This window comes from Arachis stenosperma, chromosome 4 (assembly GCF_014773155.1).
Source record: "Arachis stenosperma cultivar V10309 chromosome 4, arast.V10309.gnm1.PFL2, whole genome shotgun sequence".
NCBI lineage: Eukaryota > Viridiplantae > Streptophyta > Magnoliopsida > Fabales > Fabaceae > Arachis > Arachis stenosperma.
Window position 1 is genome coordinate 13,086,031 of NC_080380.1, and position 12,819 is coordinate 13,098,849.

Below are 12,819 nucleotides of genomic sequence, written 5' to 3' on the forward strand. Positions count from 1 at the left end.
GACCACAATTTCGTCCACCAAGTTTTTGGCGCCGTTGCCGGGGATTATTGAGTTTGGACAATTGAAGGCTTATTTTATTTCTTAGATTAGGAATAATTTATTTTATTTTGTTCTTATTTTTATAGAGTCATTAAATCAATATTGATAGGATAGTTTCTTTTCAAAAATTTCTTTTCAAAATTTATTAATTTTCTTTTAATTAATTGCTAATTTTCGTGAGTTTAGTGTCTTGTTCTAAGTTTGGTGTTAATTGCATATTTTATATTTTCTCTAAAATTTTCGTGTTTTTGCTCTTGGTTCTTCATTGATCTTCAAGTTGTTCTTGTTTATTTTTCTTGTTAGATCTTGAATTTTTCTTGTTTTGTGTCTTTTCTTGTTTCACTTTTGTTCTTTCTAAAGCATTAATTGGAATATTTAGAACAAGTGTTATATTTAATCCAATTGGGTTTACGCTTTGGAACCTTTTTCAAAAATAATTTTTCTTGATTTAATCTTGTGCCAAACTCTAAGTTTGGTGTTTTATTGTTAATCTTTTTATAAATTTTCGAAAATTTATTAAAGTTTTCTAAAAATTTTAAGTTTGGTGTTCTTTCTTGTGTTCTTGGTGTTCTTGTGAATCTTCAAAGTGTTCTTGAGTTTTTCTTGTATCTTGATCTTAAATTTTTTAAGTTTGGTGCTCCTTGGTGTTTTCCCTCCAAAAATTTTCGAAAAATAAGGAGCATTAGATCTAAAAATTTTAAGTCTTGTGTCTTTTGTGTGTTTTTCTCTTTCATCATAAAATTCAAAATTCAAAAAAAAAATTTATTTTTCTAACTAATTTTGAACTAATTTTTTCGAAAATCTTTCATAAAAATTCAATTTTCAATTTCAAAATATTTCTACTTTCTTTCATTTATTTTGTTTCTATTTTAATATATTTTTATATATTCCACTTTTATTTATTCCATAACTATAAATTCTCAACTTGTATTCAATATGGAAGCAAGTGGGAATGAACAGTCCAAGAGGACTCTGGGGTCATATGCCAACCCCACTACTGCTTCATATGGGAGTAGTATCTGTATACCTTCCATTGGAGTTAGTAGCTTTGAGCTGAATCCTCAGCTCATTATCATGGTGCAGCAAAACTGCCAGTATTCTGGTCTTCCACATGAAGAACCTACAGAGTTTCTGGCACAATTTCTGCAAATTGCTGATACAGTACATGATAAAGAAGTAGATCAGGATGTCTACAGACTATTACTGTTTCCATTTGCTGTAAAAGATCAAGCTAAGAGGTGGTTAAATAACCAGCCTAAGAACAGCATAAAAACATGGAAACAGCTGTCAGAAAAATTCCTGAATCACTATTTCCCTCCAAAACGGATGACACAGCTAAGGCTAAGCATCCAAGGCTTCAAACAAGGAGATAATGAATCCCTTTATGATGCCTGGGAGAGATACAGAGAGATGCTAAGAAAATGCCCCTCTGAAATGTTTTCAGAATGGGTGCAATTAGACATCTTCTACTATGGGCTTACAGAAAAAGCTCAGATTTCTCTAGACCACTCAGCTGGTGGATCTATCCACATGAGAAAAACAATTGAAGAAGCTCAAGAGCTTATTGATACAGTTGCCAGAAATCAGCATCTGTACCTAAGCAGTGAATCCTCTATGAAAGAAGAAGCTAAAACAATAACTGCAGAACTCAGTCCAGTGGATCAGGCTAATGAATTCAATCAGCAATTAGATTTTCTAACTCAGCAACTAGCCGAATTCAAGGAAATATTACAGGAAACAAGAATGGCTAACAGGAACATGGAAGTGCAATTAAAGCAGACAGAAAAGCAACTGTCAAAGCAAATAACAGAAGAATGCCAAGCAGTTCAATTAAGAAGTGGGAAAACATTAAATACCTCACTTCAAAGCAGCAGGAAACCAAGAAATGAACAAGAGGATACTCAAAATCCCTCTGAGGACAAGCAAAGCCCAGAGAGGAACAAAGCTGGCGCTGAACGCCCAGATCATGCTCATTCCTGGCGTTCAACGCCAGAAACAAGCATGGATCTGGCGTTGAACGCCCAAAGGGAGCATGGTTCTGGCGTTCAAACGCCAGTAACAAACAAGGAAGTGGCGTTTGACGCCACTCCAGCTCCCACCACTGGCATTCAAATGCCAGTGGGGAATCAGTCACATACAAGTGCTGACCTTCCTAAAAAGGCTTCCCAACCCACTTCTGTAGGCAATAAACCTGCAGCAACCAAGGTTGAGGAATACAAAGCCAAAATGCCTTATCCGCAAAAACTCCGCCAAGCGGAACAGGATAAGCAATTTGCTCGCTTTGCAGACTATCTCAGGACTCTTGAAATAAAGATCCCGTTTGCAGAAGCACTTGAGCAAATACCATCTTATGCTAAGTTCATGAAAGAAATCTTAAGTCATAAGAAGGATTGGAGGGAAGCTGAAAAAGTCTACCTCACTGAAGAATGCAGTGCAGTCATTCTGAAAAGCTTACCTGAGAAGCTTAAAGATCCTGGGAGCTTTATGATACCATGCACATTAGAGGGTAATTGTACCAAGCAAGCTTTATGTGATCTTGGGGCAAGTATCAACCTAATACCTGCATCTACTATCAGAAAGCTTGGTTTAACTGAAGAAATTAAACCAACCAGGATATGTCTTCAACTTGCTGATGGCTCCATTAAGTATCCATCAGGCGTGATTGAAGACATGATTGTCAAGGTTGGGCCATTCGCCTTTCCTACTGACTTTGTGGTGCTGGAAATGGAGGAGCACAAAAGTGCAACTCTCATTCTAGGAAGACCTTTCCTAGCAACTGGCCGAACCTTCATTGATGTCCAAAAAGGGGAAGTAACCTTGAGAGTCAATGAGGAGGAGTTCAAGTTAAATGTTGTCAAAGCAATGCAACATCCAGACACCCCAAATGACTGCATGAGTGTTGATATTATTGATTCTCTGGTAAGAGAGGTCAATATGGCTGAGAGTTTGGAATCAGAACTAGAGGACATCTTTAAAGATGTTCAGCCTGATTTGGAGGAGTCAGAGAAGATAATAGAACCTCTGAAAATCCCTCAAGAAGAGGAGAAACCTCCAAAACCTGAACTCAAACCATTACCACCATCCCTGAAATATGCATTTCTGGGAGAAGGTGATACCTTTCCTGTAATTATAAGCGCTACCTTAGAGCCACAGGAAGAGGAAGCACTAATTCAAGTGCTAAGGACACACAAGACAGCTCTTGGGTGGTCCATCAGTGATCTTAAGGGCATTAGCCCAGCCAGATGCATGCATAAGATCCTATTGGAAGGTGACGCCAAGCCTGTGGTCCAACCACAGAGGAGGCTGAACCCAGCCATGAAGGAAGTGGTGCAGAAGGAGGTCACTAAATTACTAGAGGCTGGGATTATTTATCCTATTTCTGACAGCCCCTGGGTGAGCCCTGTCCAAGTTGTCCCAAAGAAAGGAGGCATGACAGTGGTTCATAATGAAAAAAATGAACTGGTTCCTACAAGAACAGTTACAGGGTGGCGTATGTGCATTGATTATAGAAGGCTCAATACAGCCACCAGAAAGGATCATTTTCCTTTACCATTCATAGACCAGATGCTAGAAAGACTAGCAGGTCATGAATACTACTGCTTCCTGGATGGATATTCAGGTTATAATCAAATTGCAGTAGACCCCAGGATCAGGAGAAAACGGCATTCACATGCCCATCCGGAGTATTTGCATACAGAAGGATGCCATTTGGCCTGTGCAATGCACCTGCAACTTTTCAAAGGTGCATGCTCTCAATTTTCTCTGATATGGTGGAAAAATTCCTGGAAGTCTTCATGGATGACTTTTCAGTATTTGGAGACTCATTCAGCTCCTGCCTAAACCATTTAGCACTTGTTCTGAAAAGATGCCAAGAGACTAATCTGGTTTTAAACTGGGAAAAATGTCACTTTATGGTGACTGAAGGAATTGTCCTTGGGCACAAAATTTCAAACAAAGGGATAGAGGTGGATCAAGCTAAGGTAGAAGTAATTGAAAAATTACCACCACCTGCTAATGTTAAGGCAATCAGAAGCTTTCTGGGGCATGCAGGATTCTATAGGAGGTTTATAAAGGATTTTTCAAAAATCGCCAAACCTCTGAGCAACCTGCTAGCTGCTGACACGCCATTTATCTTTGATAAAGAGTGTCTGCAAGCATTTGAGACCCTGAAAGCTAAATTGGTCTCAGCACCAATCATCTCTGCACCAGACTGGACATTACCATTTGAATTAATGTGTGATGCCAGTGACCATGCCATTGGTGCAGTATTGGGACAAAGGCATGACAAGCTTCTGCACGTCATTTATTATGCCAGCCGTGTTTTAAATGACGCACAGAAGAATTACACAACCACAGAAAAGAACTACTTGCAGTAGTTTACGCCATTGATAAGTTCAGATCCTATTTAGTAGGATCAAAGGTGATTGTGTACACTGATCATGCTGCTCTTAAATATCTACTCACAAAGCAGGATTCAAAACCCAGACTCATCAGATGGGTCCTGCTTCTGCAAGAGTTTGATATAGAAATAAGAGACAGAAAAGGGACAGAAAATCAAGTAGCAGATCACCTGTCCCGAATAGAACCAGTAGAAGGGGCGTCCCTACCTCTCACTGAGATCTCTGAAACCTTTCCGGATGAGCAACTGTTTGCCATCCAGGAAGTGCCATGGTTTGCAGACATTGCAAACTACAAGGCAGTGAGATTCATACCCAAAGAGTACAGTAGGATGCAATCAAAGAAATTAATCACAGATGCAAAGTACTATCTTTGGGATGAACCATATCTCTTTAAGAGATGTGCAGACGGAATAATCCGTAGATGTGTGCCTAAAGAGGAAGCACAGAAGATCCTTTGGCATTGCCATGGATCACAGTATGGAGGACATTTTGGAAGTGAGCGAACAGCCACAAGAGTCCTCCAAAGTGGCTTCTACTGGCCTACTCTCTATAAAGATTCCCGAGCATTTGTGCTTAATTGTGACAGTTGCCAAAGATCAGGCAACCTACCTCACAGTTATGCCATGCCTCAGCAAGGAATCTTGGAGATTGAGTTGTTTGATGTATGGGGTATTGACTTCATGGGACCTTTCCCACCATCATACTCAAACACTTATATTCTGGTGGCAGTGGATTACGTATCCAAATGGGTGGAGGCTATTGCAACACCCACCAATGACACTAAAACAGTGTTAAAATTCCTCCAGAAACACATCTTCAGCAGATTTGGTGTCCCTAGAGTGTTAATCAGTGATGGGGGCACTCATTTCTGTAATAAACAGCTTTACTCTGCTCTGGTACGTTATGGAGTCAACCACAGGGTGGCTACTCCATATCATCCGCAAACTAATGGGCAAGCTGAAGTCTCAAATAGAGAACTCAAAAGAATCCTGGAACGGACTGTAATTAACCGTAGAAAGGATTGGGCAAGAAGCTTGGATGATGCTCTGTGGGCATACAGAACAGCATTTAAGACCCCTATAGGGACCTCTCCATACCAGCTTGTGTATGGAAAGGCATGTCACTTGCCAGTGGAACTGGAACACAAGGCCTACTGGGCAACCAGATTCCTGAACCTTGATGCCAAGTTAGCTGGAGAAAGACGATTACTCCAGTTAAATGAGCTAGAGGAATTTAGACTCAATGCTTTCAAAAATGCAAAAATTTACAAAGAGAAAGCAAAAAGATGGCATGATAAGAAATTGTCATCCAGAGTCTTTGAGCCAGGACAGAAAGTTCTGTTATTTAATTCAAGGCTCAAATTATTCCCTGGGAAATTAAAATCCCGGTGGAGAGGTCCATATGTCATTACAAACGTATCACCATATGGATACATAGAGCTTCAGGATAGTGACTCTAATAAAAAATTCATTGTTAATGGACAAAGAGTCAAACATTATCTTGAAGGCAATTTTGAGCAAGAGTGCTCAAGACTGAGACTTAATTAAAAACTCAGTAACAGTCCAGCTAATGACATTAAAGAAGCGCTTGCTGGGAGGCAACCCAGCCATTTCCTAAGTTATTTACTAATTAAATAAATTTTCTTTCTTTACAGGTTTAAGTTCAAGTATCTTCAAAGGTGAAATAACATATGGTTGAAGTCACAAGAGTTACAGGGAAATTCGGAAGCTCACTGGCGTGAAAAAGGCAGTAAGAAATACTTTGGGCGTTAAACGCCCAAAAGAAGCTCCCACTGGGCGTTTAACGCCAGTAAGGGTAGCCATCTGGGCGTTAAACGCCAGAAAGGAGCATCTTCTGGGCGTTAAACGCCAGAAAGATGCACCTTCTGGGCGTTTAACGCCAATCTGCTAGCATTCTGGGCGTTTAGAAAAACGCCCAGTAAAGAAGGACTTCCTGGCGTTCAACGCCAGAAAGAAGCATCACATGGGCGTTGAACCCCCAGGAGAAGCATCACATGGGCGTTAAACGCCCAAACCATGCACCATGTGGGCGTTTAACGCCAGGATGGTGGGAGGAGGTACATTTTCATTTTTTTTACAATTTTTCAAATTTTTTTTATGTTTCAATTCATGATTTCTTGCATGAATTTTTTTTTAAATTATTTCTTTCAATTCCAAAAGTTTTTATCCTAATTTCTAAAATCCCTTTTTCAAAAATATTACATATATCTTAATCCAGAAGGCCAAATGGCTTTCCAATTCAAGCCATCATCTTTTCAAATTTGTTTCCAACACATCAATAATCCCTTTTAAAAATCCTCTTCAAAATTAAATTTCAAATTTATCTTTTAAATTATGATTCATATCTTCTCCTTTTTAAAATTATATCTTTTTCTGATTATATCTTTTAAAATTATATCTTCTATCTTATCTCTTTCTTATTTTTCGAAAAAATTCCCCACCCCCCTCCCTATATCTTGTGTTCGGCGCCCTCCTCATCATCACCACTCCACACTGCTCTCCTCCTATCCCTCTTCTTTCTTCTCTTTTTGCTTGAGGACAAGCAAAGCTCTAAGTTTGGTGTGGATATCCGTGATCATCAAATTCATGGCCCCAAGAGGAAAGCAACCCACCCAAAAGGGCAAGAAAGAAAGCACTCCAAAGCCACTTTGGAATCAAGGGAAGTTCTTATCTAAAGAACATTCAGATCATTATTATAAAATAATGAGTCACAGATCAGTGATCCCGGAAGTCAGATTTGATTTGAAAGAAGATGAATATCCGGAGATCCAAGAGCAAATCAGAAACAGGCATTGGGAAATTCTGGCCAATCCTGAAACAAAAGTGGGAAGAAACATGGTTCAAGAGTTCTATGCTAATCTATGGCAGACAGAAAGGCAAAGAATCGTTGGAGCTGCTGTCTTTGATCATAAAACTGTGGTCAGAGGAAAGATCATTCATACCAATCCTGACAGGATCAGGGAGATATTCAAGATTCCTCAACTAAAAGACGACCCAGACTCCTTTAATAGGAGAATGATGAGGGTCAATAAAGGGTTGGACAAGATTCTGGAGGATATATGCATCCCTGGAGCCAAGTGGACTACCAGCACAACTGGCGACCCAGTTCAACTAAAAAGGGAGGATCTAAAACCAGTAGCCAGAGGCTGGCTGGATTTCGTAGGGCGTTCCATATTGCCCACCAGCAACCGTTCTGAAGTAACCATCAAAAGAGCTGTCATGATTCACTGCATCATGTTGGGAAAAGAGGTAGAAGTCCATCAGCTGATCTCATGTGAGCTATACAAAGTAGCAAACAGGAACTCTAAAGACGCCAGATTGGCCTATCCAAGCTTAATTTCTATGCTCTGCAAAGATGCCGGAGTGAAGATGGGAATAACAGAGTACATCCCAGTTGAAAAGCCAATTACGGGAATATCAATGGTCAGGCAACAACAAGATGATCCACATAAGAGGAGAGCACAGGAAGCCCTCCCAGAGCTACCTCAATTCGAATTTTGGGAACATCTTGAAGCATCTATCTCTAACTTGCAAGAAGCTATGGATCAAATAAAGGAAGAACAGAATAATCAAAGTAGCATGCTTTGCAAACTGCTCAAAGAACAGGAGGAGCAAGGGCGTGATCTAAGGGAGCTGAAGCGCCAAAAATTAATCCTTGAACAACACCCCAGAGATTAGAGGAACACTTCCTTCCTCAAAACAAAAGGTTGCTGAGTTCCAATTTTCCTGCTTTAATTTAGTGATAGCGTTTTTTTTATTTGAAATTCACCTTAGGAGATATTTAGTAGTAATTAGTATGTCTATTTTGATTTTATTTCCAATTAAGCTATAGTTTATTTTTCTCATCATCATCAGGCATGAATAAAGTAGTAGATTTTATTTTAGAATAAAGAAGTAATTTATATTTTTCGAGTTCTTAATAATAAAATTTATAATTAATTATATGTGGTGGCAATACTTTTTGTTCTCTGAATGAATGCTTGAACAGTGCATAAATTGTATTTTGAATTTGATGAATATTGGCTCCTGAAAGGATGAGGAACACGAAAAATATTATTGATGATCTGAAAAATCATGAAATTGATTCTTGAAGCAAGAAAAAGCAGTCAAAAAAAAAAATTTTACAATCAAAAGGAATAAAAGCCAAGCAGCCCTTAAAACCAAAAGGCAAGGGTAAAAAGGATCCAAGGCTTTGAGCATCTATGGATAGGAGGGCCCAAGGAAATAAAATCCAGGCCTAAGCGGCTAAATCAAGCTGTCCCTAACCATGTGCTTGTGTCATGAAGGTCCAAGTGAAAAGCTTGAGACTGAGTGGTTAAAGTCGTGATCCAAAGCAAAAGAGTGTGCTTAAGAGCTCTGGACACCACTGACTGGGGACTCTAGCAAAGCTGAGTCACAATCTGAAAAGGTTCACCCAGTTATGTGTCTGTGGCATTTATGTATCCGGTGGTAATACTGGAAAACAAAGTGCTTAGGGCCACAGCCAAGACTCATAAAATAACTGTGTTCAAGAATCAACATACTACACTAGGAGAGTCAATAATACTATCTGAATTCTGAGTTCCTAAGGATGCCAATTATTCTGAAAATTTAAAGATACAGGGGGATGCCAAAACTGTTCAGAGACAAAAAGCTACAAGCCCCGCTCATCTAATAAATCTGAGCCTCATTTAAAACTCAGAAATATTATTACTTCTTAATTTCTGTTAGAACCTATTTTATTCATCTAGTTGCCTGAGGACAAGCAACAGTTTAAGTTTGGTGTTGTGATGAGCGGATATTTTATACGCTTTTTGGGGGTAATTTCATGTAGATTTTAGCATGTTTCAGTTAGTTTTTAGTAAAATAATATTAGTTTTTAGGCAAAAATCATATTTCTGGACTTTACTATGAGTTTGTGTGTTTTTCTGTAATTTCAGATATTTTCTGGCTGAAATTGAGGGAGCTGAGCAAAAATCTGACTTAGGCTGAAAAAGGACTGCTGATGCTGTTGGATCCTGACCTCCCTGCACTCGAAATGGATTTTCTGGAGCTACAGGAGTCCAATTGGCGCGCTCTCAACGGCGTTGGAAAGTAGACATCCAGGGCTTTCCAGCAATATATAATAGTCCATACTTTGCGCAAGGATAGACGACGTAACTTGGCGTTAAACGCCAAGTTCATGCTGCTGTCTGGAGTTAAACGCCAGAAAAACGTCATTATCCGGAGTTGAACGCCCAAAACACGTCAAAACCTGGAGTTTGACGCCAAGAAAGGCCTTTACACGTGGAAAGCTTTAGTCTCAGCCCCAGCACACACCAAGTGGGCCCCAGAAGTGGATTTCTGCACCAATTATCTTAGTTTATTCATTTTTCTGTAAACCTAGGTTACTAGTTTACTATTTAAACAACTTTTACAGACTTATCTTGTACCTCATGACATTTTCAGATCTGAATTACATACTTTGTGACGGCATGAGTCTCTAAACTCCATTGTTGGGGGTGAGGAGCTCTGCAGCGTCTCGATGATTTAATACAATTCCTTTGTTTTCCATTCAAACACGCTTGTTCTTATCTAAGATGTTTATTCGCGCTTAACTGTGGAGAAGGTGATGATCCGTGACACTCATCACCTTCCTCAACCCATGAACGTGTGCCTGACAACCACCTCCGTTCTACATCAGACTGAATGAATATCTCTTAGATTCCCCAACAGAATCTTCGTGGTATAAGCTAGATAGATGGCGGTATTCATGAGAATCCGGAAAGTCTAAACCTTGTCTGTGGTATTCCGAGTAGGATTCCAGGATTGAATGGCTGTGACGTGCTTCAAACTTTAACCTGCTGGGCGTTAGTGACAGACGCAAAAGAGTGATTCTATTCCAGTAGGAGCGGGAACCAACCGGTGATTAGCCGTACTGTGACAGAGTGCGTGAGCATAGTTTTCACTGCAAGGATGGGAAGTAGCCACTGACAACGGTGACACCCTACAAAGAGCTTGCCATGGATAGAACCTGCGTGTGAGAAGAGGATTCCAAGGAAGAGTTGAAGTCAAAGGACAAAGCATCTCCAAAACTCCAATATATTCTCCATTACTGCACAACAAGTAACTCTATTGTTCTCTTTTACTCCTCTAATCAAATCTGGTAATTTCACTTTTAATCCAAATAATCCTATTGACATCCTGACTAAGATTAATAAAATAAATATTGATTGCTTCAAACCAATAATCTCTGTGGATTCGACCCTTACTCACGTAAGGTATTACTTGGACGACCCAGTACACTTGCTGGTTAGTTGAACGGAGTTGTGTTCACTAGTGCCAATTTCTAAAATCCAATTACAAGAAAAAAGGACCACAATTTCGTCCACCATCCACCTCCTGCATATCCTCCTGAGATACAATTGATGACTCCTCTTGGTTGAATGGGCGCCTTATCCTTTTCCTTCGAGGATGGGCTTGCTGTGGAGGGGTCGAAAGCCGAGGTAATATTCTTCTGCATTCTTCCTGCGATAAACTTGTCAAGGTGACCTTGTCTTGCGAGACGTTCCAGGAGGTCTTTGGCTATCACACATTCATCGGTTGTGTGACCGTGCTTTTGATGAAAGGTACAGAATTTGGATTTATCCACAGTTTTGGATTCTGGGTAGGTGCCGGCTTTATGAGGGGGTTTGATTAATTTGGAGTTAAGTATTTCCTTGATAATGTCATCCCGCTTTGTGTTGAAGGCTGTGTATGACTCATACCGAGGAACGGGTTTGAAGGTTTTTTTGTTATCCCGAGGTTTATCATCATCCTTGGCAGCAGTTGACCTTTCTGTTTTGCGGGCTTGCCGAAGCTCTTCGACATCTATCTGCCCCTTTGCCTTTTCACGGAATTCTGCCAAAGTTTTCGGTTTGCTCACAGCTATGGTCTCCTGAAATTTGCCCGGACGAAGGCCGCTCTTGATTGCGTGTAGATGGACTTCAGGATGAAGATCGGGAATCCTCATGGCGACCTTTGTGAAACGAGTTATATAGTCCTTCAAGCTCTCTTGTGGGCCCTGTTTTATGGTCGTCAGGTAGTCGGAATCGTGCAGGTATATAGCAGAGGCCGCAAAGTGATCTTCGAATTGCTTTGCCAATTCCTGAAAACGCGATATCGAATCTGTAGGCAAAGAGCAAAACCAGTCAAGTGCAGGACCATCTAAAAATGATGGGAAACAACGACATAGTATAGGATTAGATGCACCGTTAACAATCATAATAGATCGGAATTTTTTAATATGTTGCTTTGGATCTCCTAATCCATCGTACGGGGTCAGAGTTGTCGGCAGGGTGAACTGCCTGGGAAGTTGGAAATTCATAATGTCGGCCGTAAATGGGCCGGCAGAATTGTCGCGTTCTTCTTCCTCAGCTTCTGGCTGGGCCTCTTCTGTTTGGTGGGCCTCCTCTTCTTCCCCTTGTGGTGTTTCAGAAACATGAGTCGGTATTGATCGACGTTCATGATTTTCTTCCCGGTTATGGTGATCATTGTTGTGCTCCAGACGAGCATTAACTAATTGCGCAATTTGATCTTGCATTCTTCGATTTTCCTCCACCATTTGTTGATTTGCTTGCTGAAGCTCGGTCACCATCCGCAGGAGCTCGGATGGGGTAGGCGGGGGAACATCAGCCATGGTTGTATTTTAAGGGTCTTTTTGGGGCCTTTTTGAGTAGAATTTCGAATTTATTGAGCCCCACGGTGGGCGCCAAATGTTCTTGCCTGAGTCTCCCGATGTGTAGCACGTCTACCACTGAAGTCGGCAGACTCCCAATATGAAGCGAAGTATACGTCGGTGGCGAGTGATCCGCGGGGGAGGGTACCTGCAAAGGCACTCCGACGCTCAAGTCAGAATTGGGCGATTAATAAAATGTACTTTTGGAAAAGTGACGTACCTCTTTCTGGTTTTTCGTCTGCCTTATATTAACGGAAAAGGTCGGCCGTTTTTCTTGGGATATAACGTCTAGGAAGAGGATTAATTGTAAATCTGCCGTTATTGATCTGGGACGTTTCATGGCTTATAATGAAACCGTCGGTTATGATCGGGTCATAAATGTAGCCAAGCTATAATGTGTAACCGAGCTATAACGTGTAACCGAGCTTTAATGTGTAACCGAGCTATAACGTGTGACTGATGTTTACTGGTCATATCAATTATAATACTATAAAATAATTTATCATTTTAATACTTTAAATTAAGCCCAATAGGGTTCTTCTTTTAATGATTAATGATTATCTAAAAGTTTAACTTGATATCATCAATATGATTGGATAATCAATCATATTTTTAAATTTTTATATTTATGAATTGTATTTTTCTAACCAATTTATGATTTGATTAAAATATATATATATATATA

General features: G+C 40.1%; 1 protein-coding gene across 1 annotated transcript; it reads right to left on the bottom strand.

Annotated features, from left to right (window-relative positions):
* Positions 1-10,574: 10,574 nt before the first annotated feature.
* Positions 10,575-12,095, bottom strand: LOC130974641 (uncharacterized). The gene is made up of 2 exons (XM_057899503.1): positions 10,872-12,095; positions 10,575-10,580 (listed from the first exon to the last, which is right to left on the bottom strand). The coding sequence occupies exons 1-2, from the start codon at positions 12,093-12,095 to the stop codon at positions 10,575-10,577; spliced, it is 1,230 nt and encodes a 409-aa protein (XP_057755486.1).
* Between the last annotated feature and the right edge of the window lie 724 nt (positions 12,096-12,819).

What these genes read in the sequence shown, in the direction of transcription:
- LOC130974641 (XM_057899503.1), bottom strand. Translation starts at nt 12,095, where the DNA reads ATGGCTGATGTTCCCCCGCCTACCCCATCCGAGCTCCTGCGGATGGTG.